We start from the raw sequence: 15,853 nt of genomic DNA on the forward strand, positions 1-15,853 counted from the left end.
ACAAGCATACACACCTTTAGTGCATCGCCTTCGTTCCCTTCCATCACCTCCAGTATAAGTGCAGCCAGGATATTGAACCCTTGGCAGTATCCAACAGATTTGTTCCACCTGGCATAGGCCAACAGCACCCGCTTTAACACCACTCGATCTTGTTCTCCCTCTTGACCACAATAGGAGCTGCAACCTGTTCTGTGAAGATCCTAGGAAAACAACCAAAACATATATACATATTTAGATTTCTCATGCAGTTAACTATTTTCTATTGGGTGGGCTAATTATTGCTATTTATTCATCTCTCTCTATTTTGTGAGATTTTAAATCATTTTAAATTTTATTTTACTGCTAATTTCAGTGTCAGCTATCTTTAATTATTACTTATTTTCACTTCTATGTTGATCCATTGTTGACTAACCAAAAAAGATAAAAACCAAAAACATTTATACAATACGATTTTAAAAATCTATGAGAAAAAAAAAAATCATTGTCAAATAGTTTGGGTTTGCTTTGCTAAATCTGGGAAAATAGGGGAACCTCATAATTGTGGAAACATATCAGTGAATTAATTTAAATTCTTAAATTGGATTACAAACATGAACCTTAATTAAAATGTATCAATTAAGAGAAATATTGTGTAGTAGTTATTAAAACCCAGTGTGGCTCTGTAAAGTGTTGAGTTGGGTTTGTATAATTATGGGAAGAGATTTTAAAAAAAATTTGGGCCTATGGACCATTGCTGGGAAATCTACTGCTGAGCCATCAGAACCGCACATTTGAATTTCCATTTGCTGACATTTTGAGTGACGAACTAGATAACTATGAGACTGTAAATAAACAGTTAACTCCTAGGAAAGCATTAGTTGGTGATGACCCTCAATCAGTTTGTTCTGGGTTACTTAATAGTGCAGAACAAAACATAAGACAAAATGAGTTGGAAGTCAACCCAGTTATCTTTAAAAGTGCAGTGTGATCTGATCCAAATTTAGCAGAGATATTAGCTTGCTTAGAAAAGGTTCACAGCTTAATCCAGACAAGCCTCTTACATATTCTTATTTTGAGGTAGATTATTTACTTTGGCCTAGATTTGGAGTTTGGCGTTAGCCGTGAAAACCAGCGTTAGAGGCTCCTAACGCTGGTTTTAGGCTAACTCCGGTATTTGGAGTCACTCAAAATAGGGTCTAACGCTCACTTTTCAGCCGCAACTTTTCCATACCGAAGATCCCCTTACGTCAATTGCGTATCCTATCTTTTCAATGGGATCTTTCTAACTCCGGTATTTAAAGTCGTGTCTGAAGTGAGCGTTAGACATCTAACGACAAAACTCCAGCCGCAGTAAAAAAGTCAGTAGTTAAGAGCTTTTTGGGCTAACGCCGGTTCATAAAGCTCTTAACTACTGTACTCTAAAGTACACTAACACCCATAAACTACCTATGTACCCCTAAACCGAGGCCCCCCCCACATCGCCGCCACTCGATTAAATTTTTTTAACCCCTAATCTGCCGACCGCCACCTACGTTATACTTATGTACCCCTAATCTGCTGCCCCTAACACCGCCAACCCCTGTATATTTATTAACCCCTAATCTGCCCCCCACAAAGTCGCCGCCAGCTACCTACAAAAATTAACCCCTAATCTGCCGACCGCAAAGCGCCGCCACCTACATTATAGCTATGTACCCCTAATCTGCTGCCCCTCAACGTCGCCTCCACCTGCCTACACTTATTAACCCCTAATCTGCCGAGCGGACCACACCGCTACTATTATAAAGTTATTAACCCCTAATCCGCCTCACTAACCCTATAATAAATAGAATTAACCCCTAATCTGCCCTCCCTAACATCGCCGACACCTAACTTCAATTATTAACCCCTAATCTGCCGACCGGAGCTCACCGCTATTCTAATAAATGGATTAACCGCTAAAGCTAAGTCTAACCCTAACACTAACACCCCCCTAAATTAAATATAATTTTAATCTAACGAAATTAATTAACTCTTATTAAATAAATTATTCCTATTTAAAGTTAAATACTTACCTGTAAAATAAACCCTAATATAGCTACAATATAAATTATAATTACATTGTAGCTATTTTAGGATTAATATTTATTTTAAAGGCAACTTTGTAATTATTTTAACCAGGTACAATAGCTATTAAATAGTTAAGAACTATTTAATAGTTACCTAGTTAAAATAATTACAAAATTACCTGTAAAATAAATCTTAACCTAAGTTACAATTAAACCTAACACTATACTATCATTAAATTAATTAAATAAAATACCTACAATTACCTACAATTAAACCTAACACTACACTATCAATACATTAATTAAATACAATATCTACAAATAACTACAATGAAATAAACTAACTAAAGTACAAAAAATAAAAAAGAACTAAGTTACAAAAAATAAAAAAAAATCTACAAACATAAGAAAATATTACAACAATTTTAAACTAATTACACCTACTCTAAGCCCCCTAATAAAACAACAAAGCCCCCCAAAATAAAAAATGCCCTACCCTATTCTAAATTACTAAAGTTAAAAGCTCTTTTACCTTACCAGCCCTGAACAGGGCCCTTTGCGGGGCATGCCCCAAGAAGTTCAGCTCTTTTGCCTGTAAAAAAAAACATACAATACCCCCCCCCCCAACATTACAACCCACCAACCACATACCCCTAATCTAACCCAAACCCCCCTTAAATAAACCTAACACTAAGTCCCTGAAGATCATCCTACCTTGTCTTCACCTCACCAGGTATCACCGATCCGTCCTGGCTCCAAAATCTTCATCCAACCCAAGCGGGGGTTGGCGATCCATCATCCGGTGGCTGAAGAGGTCCAGAAGAGGCTCCAAAGTCTTCATCCTATCCGGGAAGAAGAGGCGATCCGGACCGGCAACCATCTTGATCCAAGCGGCATCTTCTATCTTCATCCGATGACGACCGGCTCCATCCTGAAGACCTCCACCGCGGACCCATCTTCTTCCGGCGACGTCCAACTGAAGAATGACTGTTCCTTTAAGGGACGTCATCCAAGATGGCGTCCCTCGAATTCCGATTGGCTGATAGGATTCTATCAGCCAATCGGAATTAAGGTAGGAATATTCTGATTGGCTGATGGAATCAGCCAATCAGAATCAAGTTCAATCCGATTGGCTGATCCAATCAGATTGAGCTTGCATTCTATTGGCTGATCGGAACAGCCAATAGAATGCGAGCTCAATCTGATAGAATCCTATCAGCCAATCGGAATTCGAGGGACGCCATCTTGGATGACGTCCCTTAAAGGAACCGTCATTCTTCAGTTGGACGTCGCCGGAAGAAGATGGGTCCGCGGTGGAGGTCTTCAGGATGGAGCCGGTCGTCATCGGATGAAGATAGAAGATGCCGCTTGGATCAAGATGGTTGCCGGTCCGGATTGCCTCTTCTTCCCGGATAGGATGAAGACTTTGGAGCCTCTTCTGGACCTCTTCAGCCACCGGATGATGGATCGCCAACCCCCGCTTGGGTTGGATGAAGATTTTGGAGCCAGGACGGATCGGTGATACCTGGTGAGGTGAAGACAAGGTAGGATGATCTTCAGGGGCTTAGTGTTAGGTTTATTTAAGGGGGGTTTGGGTTAGATTAGGGGTATGTGGTTGGTGGGTTGTAATGTTGGGGGGGGTATTGTATTGTTTTTTTTACAGGCAAAAGAGCTGAACTTCTTGGGGCATGCCCCGCAAAGGGCCCTGTTCAGGGCTGGTAAGGTAAAAGAGCTTTTAACTTTAGTAATTTAGAATAGGGTAGGGCATTTTTTATTTTGGGGGGCTTTGTTGTTTTATTAGGGGGCTTAGAGTAGGTGTAATTAGTTTAAAATTGTTGTAATATTTTTCTTATGTTTGTAGATTTTTTTTATTTTTTGTAACTTAGTTCTTTTTTATTTTTTGTACTTTAGTTAGTTTATTTCATTGTAGTTATTTGTAGATATTGTATTTAATTAATGTATTGATAGTGTAGTGTTAGGTTTAATTGTAGGTAATTGTAGGTATTTTATTTAATTAATTTAATGATAGTATAGTGTTAGGTTTAATTGTAACTTAGGTTAGGATTTATTTTACAGGTAATTTTGTAATTATTTTAACTAGGTAACTATTAAATAGTTCTTAACCATTTAATAGCTATTGTACCTGGTTAAAATAATTACAAAGTTGCCTTTAAAATAAATATTAATCCTAAAATAGCTACAATGTAAGTATAATTTATATTGTAGCTATATTAGGGTTTATTTTACAGGTAAGTATTTAGCTTTAAATAGGAATAATTTATTTAATAAGAGTTAATTAATTTCGTTAGATTAAAATTATATTTAATTTAGGGGGGTGTTAGTGTTAGGGTTAGACTTAGCTTTAGGGGTTAATCCATTTATTAGAATAGCGGTGAGCTCCAGTCGGCAGATTAGGGGTTAATAATTGAAGTTAGGTGTCGGCGATGTTATGGAGGGCAGAATAGGGGTTAATACTATTTATTATAGGGTTAGTGAGGCGGATTAGGGGTTAATAACTTTATTATAGTAGCGCTCAGGTCCGCTCGGCAGATTAGGGGTTAATAAGTGTAGGCAGGTGGAGGCGACGTTGTGGGGGGCAGATTAGGGGTTAATAAATATAATATAGGGGTCGGCGGTGTTAGGGGCAGCAGATTAGGGGTACATAAGGATAATGTAAGTAGCGGCGGTTTACGGAGCGGCAGATTAGGGGTTAAAAATAAAATGCAGGTGTCAGCGATAGCGGGGGCGGCAGATTAGGGGTTAATAAGTGTAAGGTTAGGGGTGTTTAGACTCGGGGTACATGTTAGGGTGTTAGGTGCAGACTTAGGAGGTGTTTCCGCATAGCAAACAATGGGGCTGCGTTTAGAGCTGAACGCGGCTTTTTTGCAGGTGTTAGGTTTTTTTTCAGCTCAAACAGCCCCATTGTTTTCTATGGGGGAATCGTGCACGAGCACGTTTTTGAGGCTGGCCGCTTGCGTAAGCAACTCTGGTATTGAGAGTTGAAGCTGCGTTAAAAATGCTCTACGCTCCTTTTTTGGAGCCTAACGCAGCCTTTATGTGGACTCTCAATACCAGAGTTATTTTTATGGTGCGGCCAGAAAAAAGCTGGCGTTAGCTACGCAGGTCGTTACCGACAAAACTCCAAATCTAGGCCTTTGTGTTGAAGAAAAAAAAAAGGCTCAGAGATGACATAGCAATTGGTACCACAAGCCTATCAGCACACTGTGATAAATCTTGCCTATTGCAGGGCCATCTAGGGGTGGAAAAGACAAGAGAGAAGTCTCATAAATTTTTATTGGCCTGGTGTTTTTGCAGCAACATCAAATTATTATTCTTCGTGCCATGAATATCAGCTTACTGCTCCATTTAGTGCTTACCGCAGTCCCTTAGTGCCCTTAACTTTTATAGAAGTTCCATTTGAACATATTGCAATGGATTTTGTGGGGACAATTGTAAAGTCCGTTACGGCATCAGTACATTTTGGTAATACTAGACTATTCTACCAGTTGTCCAGAGGCAATACCCATGCCAACAACCTAAGCAAAATCCATTGATAAGAATGAATGCAAATGTTTAGCTGGGTTGGGATACTTAAAGAGATCCTGAATAAGGAACTTACATAATTCCTGTGATATGAATGGAGTACCCTGAACATTAAGCAGTTAAAAACCTCTGTGTACCACCCACAAACTGATTGTTTACTTGATAAGTTCAATAAAACCTTAAAAGCTATGTTGTGAAAGGTTGACAAAGATGGGAAATCTATAGTTAACGGGCATATGGAAAAAGGCCCAACAAAAAGTTACAACAAGAAGAATGGCAAGGCCCCTAGAATTATATCCCCTGGCTGAAATCCATGTAACAGGTGAATTTAATTATAAAGTAAGGCAACCGGGTAGACTGGAGGAGCAAATATATGTTAATTCATTGAAGACTTGGAAAGAAAGGGAGGTCCTTGTTACTACAAAAGTAAAAGCTTGTACTGTTGAAGATAAAAGTGAACCTGAAGTTACATTTCAGGAACCTTGTCTGTACATTTTAAACAAGAGGTAAAAGTTCCTCAGAATAAATAAAGAAGTAATTTCCACAATACCAGGTAGAACTAATGTTGCTACCAAACATGGCATTGTAACAGAACCAGGGAAAAAGATTAACGTTAAGCCCTACAGAATACCTGAAGCCCATAATAAGGCAATTAAAAAAGAAGTTAGGAAAATGTTAGATTTGGGCATTATTGAGGAATCTCAAAGTGACTGGAGTAGTCCGATTGTACTTCTATCAAAACCTGATGGAAAAATTAAATTCTCTTATGATTATCGTAAACTGAAATCAATTTAAAAATTAAATGCCAAGCATTGATGACTTGGTAGAGACTAGAGAAACCCTGATACCTAACAACAATTGACCTGACCAAGGGCTAAAGATAAGACTGTTTTCATATACAATCTTACCTTTTGGCTTACAATGGGGCATCTGCCATGTTCTAAAGTTTGATGTTACTCTAGCATCAGATAAACTATGTTTAGCCTTCCTTTTCCCTGCAATTTGTACGGCGCTAATGGCAGCAGAAACCGCAGATTGCAACTGGGCTTCAAAATCATGGGGAGGCTATCTCCTGCAGGAGTTTGTGTGTTAGGGTCGCAGAGTACTGCATGTTTTGAGTTTTGAGTCGCCGTCTGCGGCTATAATAAATGCATATCCATACACCCTGAAGTCTGAGAGTCCGAAGAACTTCCTGGAGTAGATTGGTACTGCAGAGATCCCCCTGCCACCTGCATACCGGGGCCCCCTGAATGAGACTGCAGGACAGCTGACAGGCATGAGCTGCATAAAAGTGCTGGAGGACACACTGTATTCATCCTGCACAGCATACATTTATTTGTATCAAAAGAGGGAGTGGAGCAAGTCTCCTGACTAGCTTCCAGCATAGAGCCATCCATAAAGGACATGTACAGTAATCAGAATTAACCCCACTAACGGTAATTAAATGGAAGGGATTAACACTCTGTGGGCCCCAGAGCTAGGATCCCCAAGGTTTTACCTTCAAATCTACTGTACCACAATGCTCAGTTTAGAGCATCTCACCACGTCCGTGACAGGCTTAATCTCACTGCTGCTCAATAACTTCTAGGCGGAAATGGCATGAAAGTGCTGCCTGCAGTGGGAAATAGTCACACCCACCACCGCAGGCCCTCTGTAATCCCAGTGCATCGATCACAGCCCTGTGGAAATAAATGTCACCAGTTCTACTATACCGGTGAAACAGACTAGTGCAGTGAGTAAGGCGGGTTATGAAGCTCTCCGAATCATCTGACAGTGGCATGCATTGGGTCTGTACATCAAGTCCAGTCAGAGGACCCCGTGCCATTGCTGCGCAAACAGCTTCCCTCAGAAACTGACCTCTGTCTTGAGGTCCAGCTGTGAACTCCTTCTGGATTTTGAATAAAAAGCCCCTTGAGTAATGGCAACCAGTTTGTATCCACCTGCTTTATTAGGTAACTTGCCATGAGAGAGGGAAGTGTTACCACAAGACTTACCAACAATAGCTCAGGGAAACTAGTGTAACTTACAATGTTTTGCCCTACAGGGAGTCTAGCGTATAGTAGCTGCGACAACCAGTAGCTAGCACATACCAAAACTCTTCCAAGAGAATTACATGGGTGAACATCTCCCCAGCTCTCTCTTGCAGGATGAGATCATAATATCATAATCTTCATGATCAAATTCATAATCTTCAGTGGAGCACCTCTCTCTACCATTACATGAGGCAAAGAACTACTGAGAGGGTAGTGGAAGGGATACTTCAGTGTTCTGTTTGGGGTTTCTTTGCCTCCTCCTAGTATTCCCATAGGTTTATTAATGTTTTGTGGACTATCACTGCTATTAGAAGGAAATAATGGTGATAAGTAAAACTTAAAACTCAGGAGAATATCATTAAGATAAACACAATCCCAATAATGAATCTTTAGATTGTAAAGTCATGAAACATGTAGCCCTTATTTTTTTTGCTGTTGGAAGGCCCAGATGATATTCATATAGAGCATATAATTAACATTTCTTTAGTAAAAGGCACAGAAATGTGAATTTTGATGGTAAGGTGAATTTTATCACATGAAAGCATTTAACTCTAAATCTATATTGAGACCTTTTGGAGCCAAAGTATCCAGTTCATGGATCCAAAACGTCTCTCTTTGGAGGAGAATCCTTAATCTGTTAGAAAATTTGTTTAGTGGTATACTTTCCAGAATTTTTACTTTCAAACTGTCAGGATTAGAGTTATGTTTTATTTTGAAATGATGGGGCACACTATGTATCTAGTTCATGGTTGATATTGTATTTGTGTTCACTGAACCTCTTACGGATGGTTCTTTTTGTACGTCCTATATATAACAGATTACAACTACAGGTTAACAGATAAATTACGTATGTTGAGCTACATGTGAAGCATTTTTGAATGCGATATTCTTTAGTATTGTTATAATTATAAAAATTGGTATTCGAACAAATATGTGCACACATCCCACATCGTGGGACACCATATTTTCTGGTTCCCTTTCGTGGCCGTAACCATGTATTTGGTTTATTGGTGTTAGAAGGTTTTTGTCGAGTTTCAAATCTTAGTTTAGATGGTGCTAAGATGTTCTTGAGATCTTTATTTTTCTTCTAAGTGATGGTAGGTTTATTGGGAAATGTTGGACCCAAAACTGGATCTGCTTTGAGTATACTCCAATGTGAATTGAGGATGTGTTCAATTGCCTTACTACCCTGACTGAAGGTTGTGATGAACCTAGTACTATTGTCTGGTTTCTGGGCAATATTTTCTGTGGGTGGTACTAGCATAGTGTTTCTATTCATGAGCTGTACTTTGTCTTTGACTTGTGTTAGAAGAATGCTGTCATATCATTTGTCCAGAAATCTTTTGTCGAATATTTCTGATTCTTTTATATAGTCGGAGTGAAAGGTGCAATTTCATTTAACCCTTTGGTATTGACCTAATGGGATGTTACGTTTCCACCTAGGTAGGTGTCCACTTCTGGCATTGAGAAAGCCATTTCTATCAGTAGGTTTTCTGAAATTTTTTATGGCTACTTTGTTATCAGATACAAATAAGGTAAGGTCTAAGAAGTCAATTTGCTCCTTATGGCTATTGGACGTGAATTTCAAATTCATATTGTTGTTATTTATATGTTCTATAAAATTGAAGGTGTTAGAATCCCCTTCTTTCCAAATTATGATCACGTCATCAATATAACGATGATAGTGTATAATGTTATCTTTAAAGGGGTTATTGCTCCAGATGTAATGATGTTCAAAATGAGCCATATAGATGTTTGCATATGAGGGAGCAAAAGTAGTGCCCATTGCAGTCCCCTGTGTCTGTAAATAAAATGTTTTTTCAAATTCAAAATAATTATGATCTAGTATGAAATAAATACCAGATACTAGAAACTCTAATTGTTGGGGGGCCATGTTTGTCAATTCAAGACCCAATCAGTGGGGGATGCAAGTGTAAAGTGCAGTCACGTCGCAAGTAAGCCAACTGTATTCTTTATGCCAAGTTAATCCTTCTAAGAGGTTTATTACATGGGTTGTATATCATATATGAAGGGATCTTTTTCACTGTTAATTGTAGGAAAAAATCTATGTAAATAGATAAATTATTAGTGAGTGAACCAATCCCCGAAATGATGGGCCTACCCAGGGGATTGCTAAGAGATTTATGTACTTTGGGCAAGTGGTATAATATTGGTATACTTGGTTGTGATTCTAAAAGGAAGTGGTATTCATCTTTAGTAATAGCGCTATCTGTTTTTGCTAACTTTAATATTTCTGAAAGCTCCTTTGTGAATTTTTCTGTTGGGTTGAATGTTAATTTTCTATATGTATCTGTATCTTTTAAAATGTTAAATGCTTCCTTGAGGTAATCTGACCTGTTCTGTAAAACACCCCCCCCACCCACCCTTATCCGCTGCTCTAATGATGATACTTGTATCAGCTTTTAGGTTAGAGAGCGTGAATCTTTCTAATTTGGTCAAGTTGTCATTGTATTTGTTTACCCAAACCCCTTTTTTGGTGTCCCAGAGTCTGGAAAGGTCATTAGTAACAACCTTATTGAAAGTGCTGATATACAGTGGGGCAAAAAAGTATTTAGTCAGCCACCAATTGTGCAAGTTATCCCACTTAAAAAGATGAGAGAGGCCTGTAATTTTCATCATTGGTATACCTCAACTATGAGAGACAAAACGTGGAAACAAATCCAGACAATCACATTGTCTGATTTGGAAAGAATTTATTTGCAAATTATGGTGGAAAATAAGTATTTAGTCACCTACAAACAAGCAAGATTTCTGGCTCTCACAGATCTGTATCTTCTTTTTTAAGAGGCTCCTCTGTCCTCCACTCTTTACCTGTATTGATGGCACCTGTTTGAACTTGTTATCAGTGATAAAAAAAAAAGACACCTGTCCACAACCTTAAACAGTCACACTCCAAACTGCACTATGGTGAAGACCAAAGAGCTGTCGAAGGACACCAGAAACAAAATTGTAGACCTGCACTAAGCTGGGAAGACTGAATCTGCAATAGGCAAGCAGCTTGGTGTGAAGAAATCAACTGTGGGAGCAATAATTAGAAAATGGAAGACATACAAGACCACTGATAATCTCCCTCGATCTGGGGCTCCACGCAAGATCTCACCCTGTGGGGTCAAAATGATCACAAGAACGGTGAGCAAACATCCCAGATCCACACGGGGGTACCTAGTGAATGACCTGCAGAGAGCTGGGACCAACGTAATAAAGGCTACCATCAGTAACACACTACGCCGCCAGGGACTCAGATCCTGCAGTGCCAGACGTGTCCCCCTGCTTAAGCCAGTACATGTCTGGGCCCATCTGAAGGATGCTAGAGAGCATTTGGATGATCCAGAAGCGGATTGGGAGAATGTCATATGGTCAGATGAAACCAAAGTAGAACTGTTTGGTAGAAACACAACTCGTCATGTTTGGAGGAGAGAGCATGCTGAGTTGCAACCAAAGAACACCATACCTACTGTGAAGCATAGGGTTGGCAACATCATGCTTTGGGCTGTTTCTCTGCAAAGGGAACAGGACGACTGATCCGTGTACATGAAACAATGAATGGGGCCATGTATCGTGAGATTTTGAGTGCAAACCTCCTTCCATCAGCAAGGGCATTGAAGATGAAACGTGGCTGGGTCTTTCAGCATGACAATTATCCCAAACACACCGCCCGGGCAACGAAGGAGTGGCTTCGTAAGAAGCATTTCAAGGTCCTGGAGTGGCCAAGCCAGTATCCAGATTTCAACCCCATTGAAAACCTTTGGAGGGAGTTAAAGTCCGTGTTGCCCCATGACAGCCCCAAAACATCACTGTTCTAGAGGAGATCTGCATGCAGGAATGGGCCAACATACCAGAAACAGTGTGTGACAACCTTGTGAAGACTTACAGAAAACGTTTGACCTCTGTCATTGCCAACAAAGGATATATAACAAAGTATTGAGATGAACTTTTGATATTGACCAAATACTTATTTTCCACCATAATTTGAAAATAAATTCTTTCCAAATCAGACAATGTGATTGTCTGGATTTGTTTCCACATTTTGTCTCTCATAGTTGAGGTACACCTATGATGAAAATTACAGGCCTCTATCATCTTCTTAAGTGGGAGAACTTGCACAATTGGTGGCTGACTAAATACTTTTTTGCCCCACTGTTTCCCCTTGTGTTCCTACTGGATAGGAGGTTGATTTTCTTTTAAAGTTGGTATGAATGATTTGATCATTCATTTCATGTAAACTCCACTCGAGTTCAGATGCTTGTGTAGATGAATCTGTTTCTGCTTGTGTAGATGAATTTCAGAAAACCTACTGATAGAAATGGCTTTCTAAAGGCAATTGAATACATCCTCAATTCACATTGGAGTATACTCCAAGCAGATCCAGTTTTGGGTCCAACATTTCCCAATAAACCTACCATCACTTATAAGAAAAATAAAGATCAAGAACATCTTAGCACCATCTAAACTAAGATCTGAAACTTAACAAAAACCTAACACCACGTAGTTTATCCGTTAACCTGTAGTTGTAATCCGTTATATATAGGACACACAAAGAACCATCCGTAAGAGGTTCAGTGACCACAAATACAATATCAACCATGAACTAGATACACATAGTGTGCCCCATCATTTCAAAATAAAACATAACTCTAATCCTGACAGTTTGAAAGTAAAAATTCTGCAAAGTATACCACCAAACAAATGTTCTAACAGATTAAGGATTCTCCGCCAAAGAGAGACGTTTAGGATCCATGAACTGGATACTTTGGCTCCAAAAGGTCTCAATATAGATTTAGATTTAAATGCTTTCATGCGATAAAATTCACCTTACCATCAAAATTCACAATTCTGTGCCTTTTACTAAAGAAATGTTAATTATATGCTCTACAGGGAGTGCAGAATTATTAGGCAAATGAGTATTTTGACCACATCCTCTTTATGCATGTTGTCTTACTCCAAGCTGTATAGGCTCGAAAGCCTACTACCAATTAAGCATATTAGGTGATGTGCATCTCTGTAATGAGAAGGGGTGTGGTCTAATGACATCAACACCCTATATCAGGTGTGCATAATTATTAGGCAACTTCCTTTCCTTTGGCAAAATGGGTCAAAAGAAGGACTTGACAGGCTCAGAAAAGTCAAAAATAGTGAGATATCTTGCAGAGGGATGCAGCACTCTTAAAATTGCAAAGCTTCTGAAGCGTGATCATCGAACAATCAAGCGTTTCATTCAAAATAGTCAACAGGGTCGCAAGAAGCGTGTGGAAAAACCAAGGCGCATAAACATAATTTATGTAAGAACTTACCTGATAAATTCATTTCTTTCATATTAGCAAGAGTACATGAGCTAGTGACGTATGGGATATACATTCCTACCAGGAGGGGCAAAGTTTCCCAAACCTCAAAATGCCTATAAATACACCCCTCACCACACCCACAAATCAGTTTAACAAATAGCCAAGAAGTGGGGTGATAAGAAAAAAGTGTGAAGCATAAATATAAGGAATTGGAATAATTGTGCTTTATACAAAAAAATCATAACCACCACAAAAAAAGGGTGGGCTTCATGGACTCTTGCTAATATGAAAGAAATGAATTTATCAGGTAAGTTCTTACATAAATTATGTTTTCTTTCATGTAATTAGCAAGAGTCCATGAGCTAGTGACGTATGGGATAATGACTACCCAAGATGTGGATCTTCCACGCAAGAGTCACTAGAGAGGGAGGGATAAAATAAAGACAGCCAATTCCGCTGAAAATAATCCACACCCAAAACAAAGTTTAAAACTTATAATGAAAAAAACTGAAATTATAAGCAGAAGAATCAAACTGAAACAGCTGCCTGAAGTACTTTTCTACCAAAAACTGCTTCAGAAGAAGAAAACACATCAAAATGGTAGAATTTAGTAAAAGTATGCAAAGAAGACCAAGTTGCTGCTTTGCAAATCTGAAGCTTCATTCCTAAACGCCCAGGAAGTAGAAACTGACCTAGTAGAATGAGCTGTAATCCTTTGAGGCGGAGTTTTACCCGACTCTACATAAGCATGATGAATTAAAGATTTCAACCAAGATGCCAAAGAAATGGCAGAAGCCTTCTGACCTTTCCTAGAACCGGAAAAGATAACAAATAGACTAGAAGTCTTTCGGAAATTCTTAGTAGCTTCAACATAATATTTCAAAGCTCTAACTACATCCAAAGAATGCAATGATTTCTCCTTAGAATTCTTAGGATTAGGACATAATGAAGGAACCACAATTTCTCTACTAATGTTGTTAGAATTCACAACCTTAGGTAAAAATTTAAAAGAAGTTCGCAACACTGCCTTATCCTGATGAAAAATCAGAAAAGGAGACTCACAAGAAAGAGCAGATAATTCAGAAACTCTTCTGGCAGAAGAGATGGCCAAAAGGAACAAAAACTTTCCAAGAAAGTAATTTAATGTCCAAAGAATGCATAGGTTAAAACGGAGGAGCTTGAAGAGCCCCCAGAACCAAATTCAAACTCCAAGGAGGAGAAATTGACTTAATGACAGGTTTTATACGAACCAAAGCTTGTACAAAACAATGAATATCAGGAAGATTAGCAATCTTTCTGTGAAAAAGAACAGAAAGAGCAGAGATTTGTCCTTTCAAGGAACTTGCAGACAAACCTTTATCCAAACCATCCTGAAGAAACTGTAAAATTCTCAGAATTCTAAAAGAATGCCAGGAAAAATGATGAGAAAGACACCAAGAAATATAAGTCTTCCAGACTCTATAATGTATCTTCCTAGATACGGATTTACGAGCCTGTAACATAGTATTAATCACAGAGTCAGAGAAACCTCTTTGACTAAGAATCAAGCGTTCAATCTCCATACCTTTAAATTTAAGGATTTGAGATCCTGATGGAAAAAAGGACCTTGTGACAGAAGGTCTGGTCTTAACGGAAGAGTCCACGGTTGGCAAGAGGCCATCCGGACAAGATCCGCATACCAAAACCTGTGAGGCCATGCTGGAGCCACCAGCAGAACAAACGAGCATTCCTTCAGAATCTTGGAGATTACTCTTGGAAGAAGAACTAGAGGCGGAAAGATATAGGCAGGATGATACTTCCAAGGAAGTGACAACGCATCCACTGCTTCCGCTTGAGGATCCCTGGATCTGGACAGATACCTGGGAAGTTTCTTGTTTAGATGAGAAGCCATCAGATCTATTTCTGGAAGACCCCACATTTGAACAATCTGAAGAAATACCTCTGGGTGAAGAGACCATCCGCCCGGATGTAACGTTTGGCGACTGAGATAATCCGCTTCCCAATTGTCTATACCTGGGATATGAACCGCAGAAACTAGACAGGAGCTGGATTCCTCCCATACCAGAATTCAAGATACTTCTTTCATAGCCAGAGGACTGTGAGTCCCTCCTTGATGATTGATGTATGCCACAGTAGTGACATTGTCTGTCTGAAAACAAATGAACGATTCTCTCTTTAGAAGAGGCCAAGACTGAAGAGCTCTGAAAATTGCACGGAGTTCCAAAATATTGATCGGTAATCTCACCTCCTGAGATTCCCAAACCCCTTGTGCTGTCAGAGACCCCCACACAGCTCCCCAACCTGTAAGACTTGCATCTGTTGAAATTACAGTCCAGGTCAGAAGAACAAAAGAAGCGCCCTGAACTAAACGATGGTGATCTGTCCACCACGTCAGAGAGTGTCGTACAATCGGTTTTAAAGATATTAATTGAGATATCTTTGTGTAATCCCTGCACCACTGGTTCAGCATACAGAGCTGAAGAGGCCGCATGTGAAAACGAGCAAAGGGGATCGCGTCCGATGCAGCAGTCATAAGACCTAGAATTTCCATGCATAAGGCTACCGAAGGGAATGATTGTGACTGAAGGTTTCGACAAGCTGATATCAATTTTAGACGTCTCTTGTCTGTCAAAGATAGAGTCATGGACACTGAATCTATCTGGAAACCTAAAAAGGTTACCCTTGTCTGAGGAATCAATGAACTTTTTGGTAAATTGATCCTCCAACCATGATGTTGAAGAAACAACACAAGTCGATTCGTATGAGAGATTCTGCTAAATGTGAAGACTGAGCAAGTACCAAGATATCGTCCAAATAAGGAAATACCACAATACCCTGTTCTCTGATTACAGACAGAAGGGCACCGAGAACCTTCGTAAAAATTCTTGGAGCTGTAGCTAGGCCAAACGGCAGAGCCACAAACTGGTAATGCTTGTCTAGGAAAGAG

General features: G+C 39.4%; 1 protein-coding gene across 1 annotated transcript in view; it reads right to left on the reverse strand.

The window, feature by feature from the left end:
- TBC1D30 (TBC1 domain family member 30) overlaps positions 1-15,853 on the reverse strand; it is a 243,469-nt gene that overhangs the window by 73,355 nt on the left and 154,261 nt on the right. The window contains exon 6 of the mRNA XM_053716858.1: positions 15-200. Coding sequence (XP_053572833.1) covers positions 15-200 — 186 coding nt within the window. The remainder of the gene's footprint in view (positions 1-14; positions 201-15,853) is intronic.

This window comes from Bombina bombina, chromosome 6, assembly GCF_027579735.1.
Source record: "Bombina bombina isolate aBomBom1 chromosome 6, aBomBom1.pri, whole genome shotgun sequence".
In the NCBI taxonomy this organism is placed as follows: Eukaryota; Metazoa; Chordata; class Amphibia; order Anura; family Bombinatoridae; genus Bombina; species Bombina bombina.